Consider the following 16,411-nt stretch of genomic DNA (forward strand, 5'->3'; position numbering starts at 1 on the left):
TGAAGATTAATAAACACATGGTAGTAAATTATTAATTTGTACAAACAGAGCCAGAGCAGCCTTGGGTTCGGTCTTTATTCATTTAGTAAAAGTGTGTATTGTTCCATTTTTCCATTTGCTAACATTTTCCTAAGTTACAGATTGTCTATAGGAATAAACAATAGAAATGTTATAGGGGGTCACATTTCTAACTGAAATCATACATCTGGCATTCATCTAGGCAGCATGTTGCCAACTTCTGGCAGATGGAAAACTCCATCTTTTGACAACTGAATTAGTGAAATATGATATAATAAGATGGTAGAGCGATATCAGGGGGTAAGTGTCTAGATTCTTTGCATTCGCTTTGAAATATAGAACCCAGTCTCTACAAGATGTGATCTCTCTTTTAGTGAAACAGTCCTGCAGTTCAGAATCCCTTCATTGGAGTTTCTTTGCTTTGTGGAGTCAAGTCAGTATGGACTTGTCAAACTAGGTCAAACTAATGTCTATATGAAGTTAACACACGCCAGTAATACCATGCATGAGACATCAATCATCATTGCACCCTGTGGGAATATGACCTCGTTTGTGTCCAGGAATCAATCCCTACCCATTTGCTTGACTTCATTAAGACTAAAGAGCTCAGGCTTTATAGATTATTTGTCCTTGTGAACTGGAATGATCTTTATATAGTATTAGTGGACCAGATGTAGAAATTATCTCTAACGTGCTGCTAATACCAAATAAAGGAGTACATTTTCAAGTCATTAACATCAGTTTTTTTTAATGGAGGCAAAACCGTAAATGTTTTTAAAATATGCCCCAAAGTTTTTAGGATAATATGATGCTCAAAAGGATACTGTTTTACAGGTTATTCAATGAAGCAGTTGATACACTAAATTTAAAGTCAGTATTACTGGTCAGTGGAATTACATCACTGATATCGCACCAAGCAAGGGTTCAATTTTTAGATCAGTGCATGAATTGAACATTGGGATAAGAATATGTATAAGGAAGGGCTTAACTACCTTTGAATGCTGAAGCCAAGATCCTATTTTTATATCTCAATACCCCTTTTTTGTAACATTGGCTTGTATTCTTTGTGGGACTGACTGCACAATAGTATGTAAGATGGCAAGTCGTCCAACTCTCCTGTCATTGTCTCATGCTGATGCATACCAGTTTCAAATCATAATCAGTGTCTTCCGTCATTTTGACGATTGCTTCGAGGCATAGTCTTCCTGCCAAAGGCAAACTTCCCAGTTTTTTTCAATGCATATAACTCTAGTTTTCCTGCAAATCCGTCAGTTTCTGCTGACGATGCACTAACTACTAAAGCTTCCGCTATCTTTCAGGATAATCTTCTAAGTTTGAAAACAGTTACGCTGCCGATCCAAGGTTCAGGGAGTAAACAGGGTGAAATCATTGTTGATCTAAATCAGTAATGTTTGAACTAATATACTGTACAGTACAGTGAAGGGTTAATTTGGGTTTCAATTTCATAACGCTCTAATTATACATTGGTGCTACATTCAGCCTCATTCAATGTATGTACATGCATTTGTGTCCCAGTTCACAATGGGTTTAAAATCCTGCAGTAATTGAATGCATTATAATGAGGTTCTTATAGTATATGATATAGTTTCTTCCATCATCCAGGCAGTTTGCTATATATTGAGATCTCTTCAACCCTACTTTAAAATATCAATTTGCAGTAAGTGAACCAGGTGAATACAAGTCATTTCAGAAATGACAACAGCTGTTAAGATTGCAACCAATGTTTATTCAGGAAAATTCGTACAACCACTTACATTTCATTTGTTTACGATCTGTTAGCTTCGGGTGCTTGAAACATAACAATGAGAAAAAACAATAACAAACGATGCAGGTACGGTTAACAGAAATGTATTCAGCACTTTTACAGGTATGGAATGCAGCACTGATATAACCTATTAGGTCTGTTCGGTTAAGAACCTTTGAAACAGGTTATTTTATTGTTTTTAGTGTGTGTTGTGTGTGTGTGTGTGTGTGTGTGGGGGGGGGGGGGGGGGGGGGGGCTTGCATGTTTACAAACTGTGTACCACGTACATTTTTTGTTTTTAATTCGTTAAGCTATCAAACAGTCCTGGTTCAATAACCCAAGGACATGCAACCACAGGATTTACAAGGCTACATTACAACTAACATACTTACAGCTCCACCTACTGATGGTATGGCATGTTAACAATGCTATTGACTACTGCAAACTAGTAACTTAAATTGGGACACTGAAAGCTTAATATAAAAAAAAGATTGAAAGCAACATTCTTAAATATGCAGTATTCCTTTTCTTAAGAAACCAGTGTTCAGAGATTACGAAAGCAACCAGAAACAGCCTGTGATTTCTGTTGCATTTCTTTATCACAGTATGATTTGCAAATGGTAAAATCTTCTACATTTTTTTTTATAAAAATGTTGTCTCCAAGGTAAATCCAAGACAGAAATTGCTAGACAGCTGATGTTCACTTTAATTGGAAACACTTCCCTAAAGTGGCATCACTTAAGCTGTACAGTTACAGAGCTGTTACTGTGTAAGCACATATTTAAAATGATTATTCTTGAACAGGCTTTAAACAGGTTGTTTGCATTACTGACCTGTACTTTCCTAACAAAGGGAATACTGCATTCTTAAAGCTATAGCAGGTGGCATTCGTGACTGATAAGGCATGAGGCTTCTGTTTTTCTGTCAACTTCAACTTAAACCAATCATGTTTTTCTTTCCTGGGGGGTATGTGTTCATGCTTTAGCTAAGGGATGTGATATTGGAGCGGCCGCCGGGAGGAATCACGATGCGTCGGCCTGCTGGGCGAATGGGGGTCTCTTCAGATGGGACACCTGCAGAAAACAATGCAGATTAACAATGCGGCGACTGGCAGGGGCTCAAAAAATAAAAAAAATAAAGGTGAGAAGTGGGGGGACCCCTTAAGCAGTTTAGCCATCCCTTCTGTAAGGATTCAATGCGAGGTTCGTTCAGAGTGCAGATTACTTTCAGACATTTTCTAAATTAATCGGTTGTACAACAGAGTCTCACCTAAGGATTGTTCTTGCAAGAGGATTTCTAAATGGCTGTATCCAAGGCACCATATATAATTCTAGTGGATATATATATATATAAAATATATATATATATTATATATATCGAGACGACACTTTCTTCACATTACTGTATGTGTGAAATGCAGACAATACATATATTGAGAGCTGCATTTAGCTTGAATATTTTGCATTTGGATTTTGTATTTTGCTCCCCAAATATACCAGTTTTTTTTTCCTTTAATTAATTTGGTTTTAGTGCACACTAGGAAGGTGGACTGTTCAGATTAATGACATTTTGTATTGGTGGGTTTGTTGGTTACAGACAGCAGCTGATGGAATACACTGGGAGTGTCAGTTATACTAATTAGTGCTAATTGGGTTTTATGAAACCAGCTGTGATAGTATATTTTTTCTTTTACATTAAAGGTGACATTTGTCTCTTGGAGTAAAACAGTTTCATAAATAGGGGCCATTGGGCTTGATTGTAAAGTGAATAACTCCACCGCACCGGAGAGGCTAATGGCTATAATGTGCTTGTGCCAGCATTAAAGGATTTATTCAGAGTCCATTCCTAAAATAGACAGGACAATGCTACTGACCCATAGTTCAAACAGAAGAGGCAATGGACAGAAATGTAGTTAAACCTGCCAATAATGGCACTTTCACTGCCCTTTTTAATCAGGATATGTGTACTGCATATGCAGGGTATATATGAAGGGTGATTCAAAAGTCACTAGACAAGTGGACTAGTTTAAATCGTGTGAGCAACTTCTGTCTTTCACCATTAATTAATAATTTTTTGTTCAATAACATTCTTGAGAATATCTCTCTACTATGAGAGATTTGTTTAACACCCTAATCAATCTCCACAACTAAATGTTGTAACTTTTCAATTAAATTTTTTTAACACACACACAATTGCATCTCTCTCTCTCTCTCTCTCTCTCTCTCTCTCTCTCTCTCTCTCTCTCTCTCTCTCTCTCTCTCTCTCTCTCTCTCTCTCTCTTCAGCTTTCTTTAATATATTTTTTATATAATGTCACAGTTATTGCAAGCTTCTGTGGTAGCTTCAAGTGAAAAAAAAAAGTCAAATTTCCAACCTTGCTTGTCAATTTGCAAAACCAGTCTGGGATTGAGATCATAATGTAAAGTTACAATGCAGCTAGTGGAGTCAGGTGTGCTGTACCGTATGCTGTACATCATCTGCATGACCTATACAAAATATATCTGGTACTAACCTGTAAAAGACTTCTTCACCATAAAAAAATTAAATAAAATATAAATCATAAGTTATGTCATATGTGACATATAAAAGGATTAATACCCATCACATTAGAAATCACCAGACACTTCACTAGATATAATGGACTCCGACATGAACATGCAGCTTTGGCTTTTGAACCAGATTTTGTTTTAGCTGTTTATTGTACACTGCCTAAAGGTACATTGCACTTTGGAAACTGATTATTGCATTGTGTCCCAGTGGCTGCTGACTTTGCTTTGGGATCCTACGTTTATATCTAAGTAAGTAAATTCTGGTAATGTCCTTATGTTTGGGTCAGGAACATCCAAACGGTTGAAAATAAAGAGATATGCTCACCCCGGTGTGCAGGGTTACCTGCTAGACTGAATCCAGAATGATGAAGGTTCCTGATTGGTGGAGCCTGCTTGGTGGGGGAGGTCCTAGCTGAGGCAGCAGGAGTTCCTCCTCTCGACATGGGCGTGAACTCAGAAACTGGGCCATCGTACATCCCCCTGGGGACAGCCCTCAGTACAGCCAGCTGGAAATTAAACACGGTCCCTTAGTACCAGTCACTGCAGGCTTGAATGCTACATGGAAGTGGACAAATAAAACCCACATTTGGAGGACGCGCTGGTTGAATCTGGTTCACTGAAATCCTGGGGTTGATTCGAGGACTGATCAGTTAGGAGGTTTAGCATGCATCAGCTGTTAAACTTTATAAATCTTGATTGCTGGCATGTCACAGTGTCACGGTTAAACTACCACTACCACTGCAGAAAAGCAGCATTCCTATTTTTACAAAGACGCAGTATAGCAGCCCTTAGCTGTACAAGAAGGCCGGTACTAGAAAGGTTGAGACTACAATTTGACGGGAGTTTAATTTCTCAACTTGCAAGTAGTGTCTGCTCTGCACCACTAGGTGGCAGGCAGACTAGGGGAATGGAATTTCTCATTTTGAGGTTATGGGTTTCATCTGGTCCCCATGCAGATATTATACTGGTCTGTGGAGGGTGATCCAGAGTTTAAACTGGCATCGACGGGCACAGTCACACTGCTGGTTAGTAAGGGTCAGCCGCTAGAGATTCACATATGGTGTGTCTTCACACTGCCACGCAGCAAGCACTGATTTGTTTCCCAGATTAAACCGATTTTACAGGAAAAGGAAATTCACATCTGCACAAGAAGCTTTGGTAATGTTATTGGCGGAACTCCCTTAACATGAATCAATTTAAAAAAGAGCTTTCTTTGGACCGCAATTGGATTGGCTCTCACTGCTGAAGCGATATACTGTGAAACAGTGACATTAATTCATTCTGCATGAAGAATGCCAGCCAATTCTGAAGTGTGCATTTTTAAAAATATGTATCTGTTTATCTATCTAATAAACATCATCTTGCTCTTTGAAATATCTCTGCAAAAACAAACCTTAATTCAGACTTGACAAGTTAATCTATTTAGATTAAGGAGAACCACAACCACATGATGTTATATAAGAGTTCAAAAAGTTGTCATGGAGTCTGTTTTATGCACTGTACATAAAATGCTGTTTTTAATTATGTCTCTGTACATTTTTGTTTAATGTATGTTTGGCTGTGTGTATGCAAATAAAAGGATTAAATTTATGCTGATATCCATCCAAGATCTTCGAGACAGAATCTCTCCCCAGTGACACGGACATAAATCTGCACTCTAACTATTCAAACTTAGCAATGCAAATGCAAATTACAGCAACTTTGCTGCCAAAGGAACCGTTATTGGTTTCCAAAAGCAACGAATCCCATTTGTAAGTATCCTGAACTCTGAAACTGTAAGCCTAATTCTCTAAAAAGCTGCAGGGGTTCTCTGTAATTACCTATCCAGCTGAGGGAGAATCTCCCCGTCTCAGCATCCATTAATACAGTGTATAGAACCTAATGAGGAGAACTGACTTAGGAGATGTGATCCCTAGACCACATTGCCTAGCAAACCACATAATGTCTTTGAGCTCTTTGCTATCTGTTTAATAATATTAAACTTGAAGAGATAAATAATCTGAATGCCCTGATATATATATATATATATATATATATATATATATATATATATATATATATATATAGATTTGAACAGAATTTATCCAGTAATATCACCATTAACCCTTTGTTGTATTAAGTGTTGTCCATATTGCAACTATTTCTTTTTTTACTTTTTCCTGATTGTTTCTGATATATTGTTTTTATTCAAACATTACACATATATAAAACTAGGGAATTACATTTATTTCAACTTGTATTTGGGAACGTTAGCCAGGAGAAAAACTATTGTTTCTTCTAAACATCGAAGTGTATCCAGTTCATGCTCCCTCCTTCAACAGTGCTGGTGCTCTGATTAAAATGGGTGGCCTTTTGTGGGAAGAGAAAACCAGCATTGTTGCAGGAGGGAGCGTAATCTGGATACACTGCAATCCTTAATACATTTTTTTTTTTTTTTCTCCTCGTGGACACTTCTAAGTTGAGAAATGTTTTGCCCAGTGTATTTGTACATGACACATGATTAACAATCTAAAATGAGCCAGCAACATGTTTAAAAATGTAATGCTGAGATAAGGACAACACAAGGTAAAGCACATGTATTGGGAATGCTTTATATTGCGTGGAAAAAATTAATATTAAATAGGTATGCGACTGCATATTAATGTTAAATTCATATTTAACAAATATAAAACAGCTGGTTTCTTGCTAAATGTTAACCAAATGTTGATAGAAAACGTAATTGCATATCACGTCAATTTATATTATGTTTTGTTACCCTTGAAAACATGTAATAATTTCCCATTGTTTACATGTCCTTATTGAAAATGCAGTTAATCTGACTTCAATGTTATTCGAAAGCAGCAAGGAATAATTGAACGTAAAATTAATATGCAATTGCATATCTTACATATTAATTTAACATTAATATGCAATTGCATATCTATTTAATATTAATTTATGCCACAGAATATAAAGCATTACCAGTGTTTCTTCTAAACTTTGCAGTGTTCTGTAACCCTTTAATGAGACACGTCTTACCTGTTTCCTGGCTTTAACACGCTTGTAGGCGTAGTCTGGGAATGGAGTGCAGGCAATGAAGCGCCCACTTCCCTGAGTGGCGTGCAAGGTGCCATCTTCCAGCACGATCTTCCCCTGGCAGATCACCACCAGAGGAGCCCCGCGCAGCTCCATCCCTTCAAACACATTGTATTCAGTAGCCTGGAAGAGAGGGGGCGGGAACAGTGAAACTCACTTTACACCTGTGACCCGCCATCCACACAACATAAAATTAGGATTCTGTGGCCATTTTTGTTTTTTGAACTAGTAGGCCCGGACCCTGTTCTTATTAGCCTTTTTTTTTATTCTCAGTGCATGATATTCCTGGCAATTTACCACCATTGTAAATGCACTACACTGCACTATTATATAAGCTGGCTTTTATAAACTGTTCAAAGGGTCATATTTTAATGATATTTAAACTGGCTTCACATATCTGCCACAGATTAGTACAACTGAACCCAAAGCAGTTCTATTCAAGGACTTATTGTACTCTATGGGTCGATTTCAACCATCTAAACAGCGGCCCATCTCAATACCACCACCTTATCATTTATCAACCCTGCTTTTTCAACACACTGCAGTTCACTGTATTTGTTAAGAAGTGGGTCAATGAATTAATCCAACTGGATTTATATAGGAGTTAAAGTGGTATTTTGGTCCACAGCTGTTTAGATTATTAAAATAGACCCCTCAGGTATTATTATGTACCCAGTTTCAGTAGGATGGCCCAGCTTGTGTACAGTGTGAGTGTTTTTGCATACCAAGTGGAGCCTTGCAACATGGTAACATCAACAGCCCTGGCTTTGTTTTTAGCAACACAAGATGTAAACTGTTCCTTTCAATCCTGTTTTTCTATTCCTCTCTTGGCATAATACAAACGCGTTTGGAAAACACGTCAGTGCTCAAGATAGCTGTCCTGCAATTGTTGTGTCCACTGCTCCACACAGCCAAGTTTGTTCTAGAGTCTCAATCCAGGAAGTACATGCACTGAAGGATAAATTGCCAAATATGATTTCATTATCAGCCCTCGTTTTGCCTCTTGCCATATAATGACTGTGGCATGATGTAAGAGCTATCCCTGGTGGCTTTCTTTCTTTCTTTCTTTTTTTTTTTTTGGCAACTGTACAGCCTTTTGGAACGATATCAAACCTTAAAGATACTTCACTCATGCGGATTACTGTTCCAAAACTTACAAATTATAGATATATATGCACATCCCTAGGAAGTACATGTATATTGCCATTATTATTATTATCAACCAATGTTTGTATTTTCACTTAAATAAAAGTGAGCCCCTGAAAAGGAAGTAAAGCTTATAGAAAATCTGATTTCTCTGCATACGGGGAAGCCTTTGTCCACCCTACCCAGTTCTCCGTCAACATATCCAGGAAATGCTGTAAGCCAGACAGGCACCAGTTAACTGTGTCAAGGTAAGACTGTTTTTTTCTCTCCATTCTAATCTCACTACTGGTAGAGAAAGTCTTTCTTTTTGGCAGAGTGCTCAGAAATAATTGCTTCTACAGACAGGTGAATTCCCCTCAGTGCTGGTACTGATGTTTGTGATTTCCTGCAAGGCTTCCCAAGACCACTTACTGTTTGGTATATGCTGCAAATGTTACAAAAAAGGCTAAACAACACCGACAAGATTAACTGTACTTTTGTAAATACAATTTGGCGTAAACAGTAAAACAACTTGTCTCTGTACAGACACTGACATTAAGGAGATGTGTTATACTTTATGTATATAAATGTTGTTTTCTCTTTGATAGGGTAATAAAGAATATATGAAACATTTTATTCTTGTTCAGATTCCCTAAACATTGCTAAGTTTACTCTTTTATTTCAGCTATCTTGATAACAATGCCTGGGTTACACTGTATAATGCACTTAATAAAAGACAGTACTTATTTTTAAATAAAATCTCTTTAACTTAGCTATATCTTTTTTTTTTTTTTTTTAAATCACTTGTTGTCATTTTTACAGCTGGCTAGATGCTTTGGTCTCTTATCTTGAAATCCCCAAATCTTCATTATTAATGTGTCAGCATTAACACAAATGATCGTAGAGTTTAACACATTGCAATACCTTATCTATAAACAGCTTTTCTTACCGAATGGTGTGTTTTAGCCGAGACGGTCCTCACCGCATCCGAATCCCAGATAACCAGATCACTGTCCGAGCCCACGGCTATTTTACCTTTCCTGGGGTACAGGTTCAGGATTTTGGCAGCATTGGTGCTGGTAACTGCCACAAACATGTTCTCATCCATTTTACCAGTGACCTGAAAAAAGAATATGTAATGATCAACAGTGATCCCATATCAAACCATTTACTTTTTCTAATACCTTGCACTGGTTGCCTGTAATGCTGAAGCAATATTAAGCTGCCTTGAACTGTACCAGTAAGTGATGCCAAACTGATCTCATTAAAGTGTTGATATTATAATCTGATTTTTAACATCATACGCTGGAATATAATAGTAGAAATAAACAAATCTGATTATCTTTCTTTTTATTCAACAAAATGCTGCAATAGCAAACCCCATGACAAGGTTGTCAAAAGCTTGAACTTACCACTGCCTTATCCCAGATGACTGCCATTCTTTCCTCAATGCCATTGACTCCCTCTGGAATCTGAGTGAAGTCATCCTTCCCAATGGCCTTCTGTGCTGTGCTGAAGGTACAGTGGGCACTCCCTGATACATTCAGGTCCCCACTACAACACCACATGAATGGATTTGACAGTATTAGAAAGTGATATGCAATTAAAGAACAACACAGCAACACTTTGAAAAACGATAAAATAAATGGTTTGAAAACTTGAAAGTGATGTTACAAAAAAGTCTTCTGTGCTGTACAACAAATGCTATGAAACATTGTCTTATGATGCTACTTGTGGTTCTATAATTGATGAAGTGTGACCTACACTGTTCTGGTTCTATCATTGGTGAAGTGTTACCTTGCCAGTAGAGAGTTCAGGTAGTCCGGTGTGGTGGGATCAGGACTCAGAGGTGGGGATGTCACAAAGGCAGCTGCCTTGGCCCAGTTTTTACTCCAATAGTGCGTCCCGTCTGTGCCAAGGCTGGCTGTGATTGGCTCTCCAAAGACCACATTGCCTTGGAAAACAGACCAATAGTCATGAAAACCTCAGATAAATACAAACTTAACCGCTGAGAATCAGAAAGACTACTGGAGTTGCTGGCAACAGCAGCATTACAAAACGCAAAACAAACATACAATACAAATTTGTAAACCCAAGCCAAGCCAAGCCAAGTAAAATTCAGGTACCAGCATATTACAGTGTGATTTATTGAAATTAATGTCCATCACAGCTTTAAGGAAGAAAGCCATGTAGATTATATGTCAATAAATAGATAAACATATGTCTTTAAACTGACATATGTAGCCATTAAAAGCTTTCTTCTATTTCATTTACGCAAAAAAAACAAAAGAAAAAAAACATTCAAATTAAAACCTAAAAGCAGCCCAAGGACCAGCACCATTAAGATGCCTATGTCATGATGTTTCAATCATTACATTAGTATCTCCTCCCGCGATCTGTAAATAGAAGCCTACTCTCCTGAGGGCCAACAGGAAAGACTCTTTTCTCATCACGACATGCACAGTGGAATGTCAGGAAATGGAGCACTAAGTGGTGCTGAAACCTGTTCTGTTTCTGAACTATTCCAACCTTGGAAGGGTTCCATTTCTAGAATCTTTCCCTTTGCTCTCATTCGTAAAGCTACACCCCTTTCTCAAACCAAAAATACAGTACAATCAAGAAACAGACTAAAGCAGGGTGCAAGCAGTCTGGTGAAATGATTTGCAATGGTTGTACTGCAAGCCCGAAAACTACTGCAAGTGTCAAGCCTTGCCTGCTTTAAAGGCACAGTGCTGCCAGTTAGGAGCATTTGAAGCCTGAAAACCCCAAATGCCCAACACATTTTGGGACCAAGTGGTAGTCTGTTATTTGACTTTTGGATATTCAACTCTGTATAGATCTACAGTAAATTTAAGCTCATTAAAATCAAGAACCAAAAGTACTAAAGTAGTAACCAAATGCTTCAGCACTATATGAAAACACAAATACACATCAATATTTAGTCAAAACAGTTATAATATATATATCAAAAAGTATAATATATATATATTATATATATAATATATATTATATATATATATATATATATATACATATATGTGTGTGTGTTTATCAGTGTATGTATGTATTACTTTTACATGTATCTTCTTCAATTAAACACAAAACAAACCTTTTTTCCTGGCCTGTGAAATGATGTCCGCTGCACTTTTGCTCATGACTTTGGACACGTACAGAGGACAGTTGGTTTGGCTTGCGATGGTGATGGCTCGGAATACAGCCTCAGCCTCAAGCTGAAGAAAAACGAAAAAAAAAGTGTGTTTTAAGCAGTCACATATCTTCTGAGCCACACAAAGTATCACAGGGACTCAGGAACCTTACTTCAAGGGCCTGCTAGCTCTATACAAACCTTCCTTGATAAGAAGGTATGAATTGAATTACTAGATTGGAAAGAAGCTTTAATATGACTTCTATCAATAAAACAAAGGATACGTTTCATAAATACAGTGCCTACTGAAGCTTAAAAATGACATCATGAAAATGCTGTATTTATCAACATATGCAGTAACATTTTTAGCCAAGTATTAAAAGCAATAAAAATTTACCTCCTCTGGTCGACTCAGTACGTGACCCTCTGGACCTGTAATCCCCATTTCTAACATGCGGACTTGCTCCTATAAAATAATTGACGTATAATATTAAGCTTGGTTTCAATTTTAATGTAGTTCATATCAATGTATCTTGACAGAAAATGAAACATTTGGAAGCAGAACCATACATATCTAATATGCATCTTGTGTTGCAATGCTGGAAGCAACACACAGTAGTTTAAACACATGTATTAACTGATACCTGTGCAATGATCTCTCCGTTTTCAGCATGCACTTGCACTACAGCCCCCAGTTCTCCCAGGAAGGTGAAGATTTCATAAAGCTGAAAGAGAGCCAGTATTCTGTGTGAGCTGATACCAGTGCAATCAATGACATCACAATCTTTCGGTTAATGACAGGGGTGCCGTGGGTTAACACACACTAGAAAGAGAATTTCATCCATTTCATTTATTTTGAATGGCTCTTTGCAGTACAAAACAATTGACATTTTATGGAAACCGTAAAACAAATCATTGGAACATCTAAAGCACCACAAATGTCTTTGGGAATGAAGATTCACAGTTAAACCATTTTTAAAACCAGTCTTGGAATTGCACTGTACCTCGCTGTTGGTCATCTGATACAAATCCTTGTATGCCATGTAGACCAGGAAAGAGTTAACTCCTACAGAAAGAGAGGAGACATACAGGCAGCTGTATGAGGAGGAGCTACAACGTCATCAAGCAAAGTGCACGCACACGGCTAATGGAATGAGAAGATGTTCCAGCAGAAATCTGCTTTCACTCCCCAGTTCATAACCATGAAACCACAGTCATCCTGAGCTACTCTGGGCTCAGATACAATTCGGGTGTAGCTTCTACTGGACACTTACGGTTTTAAACTGTTAAGCGCATCTTTTCTCCCCATAATTGTACAAATTCCTCATAAAACTGATCCCAAGAACACCACACCCTCCTACAAAAGTTTGTTTATTTTTGTTTAACCACAAATGTCCAATAAGTCTAGCGCTCTTTAACCCCTACATTTGTACTAATGCAGTCCCTAAGGGAGAACATTCTTTCTCATTCTGCAGATCAGTTCAATGCATTGTTTAAACCACTTTTAAAGTTCTCTGCTTGCTGCTGAGAAACACACTGTGATTGCTCCCTCAACCACCTGCTTCCTTCTGCGAGCCATTAATGGCAATGCCACTCCCAAACAGGGCTTTCTTACGGGTGTCCGACCTGAAATAGTGCCTGGGTGCCAGTGCTGAATATGAAGGATAAGGAAAAGCCCTTCTCTATAGTGGGCTACAGCAAAAATCAGCCCAGTGGTGGTTACATTGAATAGAAGTAAGAACGGCTTTGTTTGTGTTTCTGGCTTTGTATAAGTTGCGAAGGCCATACACAACAGCACAGAGACGCGGCTCGGCTGGCTTTGTTGTTTTGGAACTCTAAATAGCTGCTGCTTCTGAAGCTAAGCCTCTTTGCTCCTTGGATTATTCTGCAGAGGGCAGGGCTGCTCAGGGAAAGTCTTTAAAGGCAAAAGCCACTTAATAAGCAGACATTACTGCAGGCTGTGGAGACAAACACATGTATACCATGCTTATACTTCAGTCTTTCCTTAACGAATGCCAAGCAGAGTATTTTGTCCTAACTTTCTACAATGCGATTTGTGTCAATTAATAATTAATACAGTATTACATACATTAATAAATTAAACTGTCCCTATATGTAATCAATCCCTATATAAAACAGATAAAACTTAACTTCTCATTCGATACTGTTTGGTGTTAAAATAAGATAATTGGGCATCCAGTGCATTTTAGGTATTTCAGTTGGAAGTATCTAAAATAGAAAGACCTTTTTCCTTGATAAGGGTCTCCACTTCCTGCTTGGTGCTGTCACTCCAGTGAGTGATGTCGACATGCAGGGAGTAATCGCAACAAGTCTTCTCGTCAGCCCATTCTCTCCATCGCTCAAAGGCTTCAATGAGGCTGGCTCCAGGCTCTGGGATAACATGGTCAACTGCAAGAAAAGAAAAAAAGAACAGTATTACAACGCAGGTCCACGGCTGATGAAATACATATGGTAGCACTGTGAAAAGGACTCATTAAGAATTAGCTACCATAGAATGATGTGGGTTTCTGTATCTAGGCCTTTGGTTTTAGTCAGACTGAATGTTCATCAAGAATGTGCTGCATTACGTTTCACTGGATTTAAGGAACAGTTTACCCCTTGTATCTTTTATCAACCAGGACAACTGGACTCCGGGCATTCAGTAATTATTACCCAGGAGTTTGAACCAAAAAATTAAGATGCTGACCAGGAGTTACAATAGCGATCAGGGATTGCCCGCTGCAGAAGGATACACTTAACCCAACAGGTATCCAAGCTGTTTAGTTAGTCCAGGCCCTGCCTGAAAAAGGCATGGGATGATTTGATCTGATTATATTTGGCAATGCCATTCAAACAGCTGTGGTTGTCAGCTTTGGAAGAATCAGCAGCACCGGGTGCTGTGTGAGTTAGGTCAGCTCGGAGTTAAGCAAAATTTTCCTGTTGGGTTTGGCTTCTCTTTACACTTTACACTTCTTTCGCATTTATGAAAGAAAGCTGATTGTAGCTTTTAATACGTGTCAACTGCTTATTTGAACATGCCCATCTTAGTGTTACGAACAGCTACATAGTTGGTCTGATTGGATCGCCATGCTCATGTTTATATGGCTGTAATTTAACTGAGATAGGACGACTGGACCAGCTAAGAAAGGGTATAGTCTCCGCTCTACTATCCAGCCACTAGGCCCTCTGGATTATGGACTGCAAGTCTGTTGTACAGACAATCATGTTTTACATGCTGCCCAGTTCACCTGCATTTTGGCAAAGCCCTCTGACCGCTGGTAGTGTGTTTTTCTTACCGATCATAGTTGTGCCACCAGCCAGTGCTGCCTTTGAACCCTGGAAGAAATCATCCACAGTGGTAGTTCCCCGGTATGGCATCTGTAGGTGAGTGTGGATATCAATCCCTCCAGGTATGACCATTTTCCCATTGGCTTCAATGGTTTTAACACCTCCTGGAACAATTAAGTTATCTCCAAGTTGCCTGTGGAGGAAACAGATTTGTTAGTTACAGCATTCGGTTAATTGACATCTACATACATATACTGCATGCTTGTAAAATCTGTGATTCATGTTGTAAGCAATCAGGCGCACAGTAATAGGGTTGTCCGACATGTGGTAGCCGTATGGTAAACGGCTGTATTTTCCACAGCTGCTGTTGTCCATCAGCATTTCTTCAGTGTAATACAGAGTACATAAAATAATGGATGTAATTGACAAATCTAGTACAGAGCAGACAGCAATCCAATGGAGAAAATAAGCCTTAAGTTTTAAGTGCTCCTTAACCCTGCTTAGGCATTACGCTTTTTGTAACTTTGTAAGTAGAGTATTTAACTGTTAAGCATTCTGTGAATAATGCATACTTAATGTGCCCATCTTCAATGTAAATATCCGCGTAGAATGACTGGTCGTCATTTACAATCCTTCCTCCTTTGATCAGAAGCCTGTCGCTCTGTAAAAACAGAAAGACATCCAGTCAGCATTGGAAATATGCAACATATCTTATTTATAAAGCATTTTCATCTGTATGTAGCTCACAGCCCAACAGTTTTATTCCTAACTAAACTACAACAGTCACTGTACACTAAACTTAGCAGAACGGAGAGAGGCAACTACAAAGCAGAACACTGGTACAGTAGTAGTTAATTTAATTTAGTTTAAGAAACTGTTATACACAACCAAGTGTGCATCTATAAATGTTTATAAAGGAACTTTCAATATTAGACTGTTATTGCTAGTAATAAATGTTAAAAGCACATTTGTCAAAACACTAACCACGAATCGCACACAGAAAGGGGAAAAAATCTAAACACTAAACAAAACTTTTTTTTAAAAAAAGCACGGCTATGCTTGGTGCATTTAGTTTTCAAATAAATTCCTATCAGCTTAATTGCAATGTTAGCATGCAGTACAAACTGCTGTGGTAACAGTGTGCAGAAAGAACCTTAAACTCAGAATCTTAAATCTGTGAATGTGTTGCGTTATGTTAGATGGCGAAAAATCATGACAACTTGGAAACTTAGTAAATAAAAGATCTGCGAATGCATTTGTGAATATTTAATAGATTCAAATCTCATTTGCCCGCATAGTAACTACCGAAAGGGGTTTTAATACTCGGATCACGCATTTGTAGTAAAAATACGCCTACAGAAAACCTACAAGACTAAAATAAAAACTGCGTCCCGGCAGAGCGTGCAATGCAGATGGAAATCTGCCACAATCTACAAATGTGTCATGA

The 16,411-nt window shown here is 38.2% G+C and overlaps 1 protein-coding gene across 4 annotated transcripts in view; it reads right to left on the minus strand.

Moving 5' to 3' along the window:
• Positions 1-1,744: 1,744 nt before the first annotated feature.
• LOC121297136 (dihydropyrimidinase-related protein 3) overlaps positions 1,745-16,411 on the minus strand; it is a 28,584-nt gene continuing 13,917 nt past the window's right edge. For 2 of the 4 annotated variants that reach the window (XM_041223205.1, XM_041223208.1), the window contains exons 2-14: positions 15,537-15,625; positions 14,973-15,157; positions 13,921-14,085; positions 12,681-12,742; positions 12,321-12,401; positions 12,074-12,142; positions 11,641-11,761; positions 10,329-10,485; positions 9,944-10,085; positions 9,481-9,651; positions 7,350-7,529; positions 4,675-4,837; positions 1,745-2,856 (exon numbers count right to left, since the gene is read on the minus strand). In XM_041223205.1, the coding sequence (XP_041079139.1) occupies positions 2,765-2,856; positions 4,675-4,837; positions 7,350-7,529; positions 9,481-9,651; positions 9,944-10,085; positions 10,329-10,485; positions 11,641-11,761; positions 12,074-12,142; positions 12,321-12,401; positions 12,681-12,742; positions 13,921-14,085; positions 14,973-15,157; positions 15,537-15,625 (1,677 nt within the window). In that variant the 3' untranslated portion in view covers positions 1,745-2,764. Of the gene's footprint in view, positions 2,857-4,656; positions 4,838-7,349; positions 7,530-9,480; positions 9,652-9,943; positions 10,086-10,328; positions 10,486-11,640; positions 11,762-12,073; positions 12,143-12,320; positions 12,402-12,680; positions 12,743-13,920; positions 14,086-14,972; positions 15,158-15,536; positions 15,626-16,411 lie in introns of all 4 variants that reach the window. The other 2 variants (XM_041223204.1, XM_041223207.1) reach the window with 1 other exon arrangement.

This window comes from Polyodon spathula, chromosome 22, assembly GCF_017654505.1.
Source record: "Polyodon spathula isolate WHYD16114869_AA chromosome 22, ASM1765450v1, whole genome shotgun sequence".
Classification (NCBI taxonomy): Eukaryota; Metazoa; Chordata; class Actinopteri; order Acipenseriformes; family Polyodontidae; genus Polyodon; species Polyodon spathula.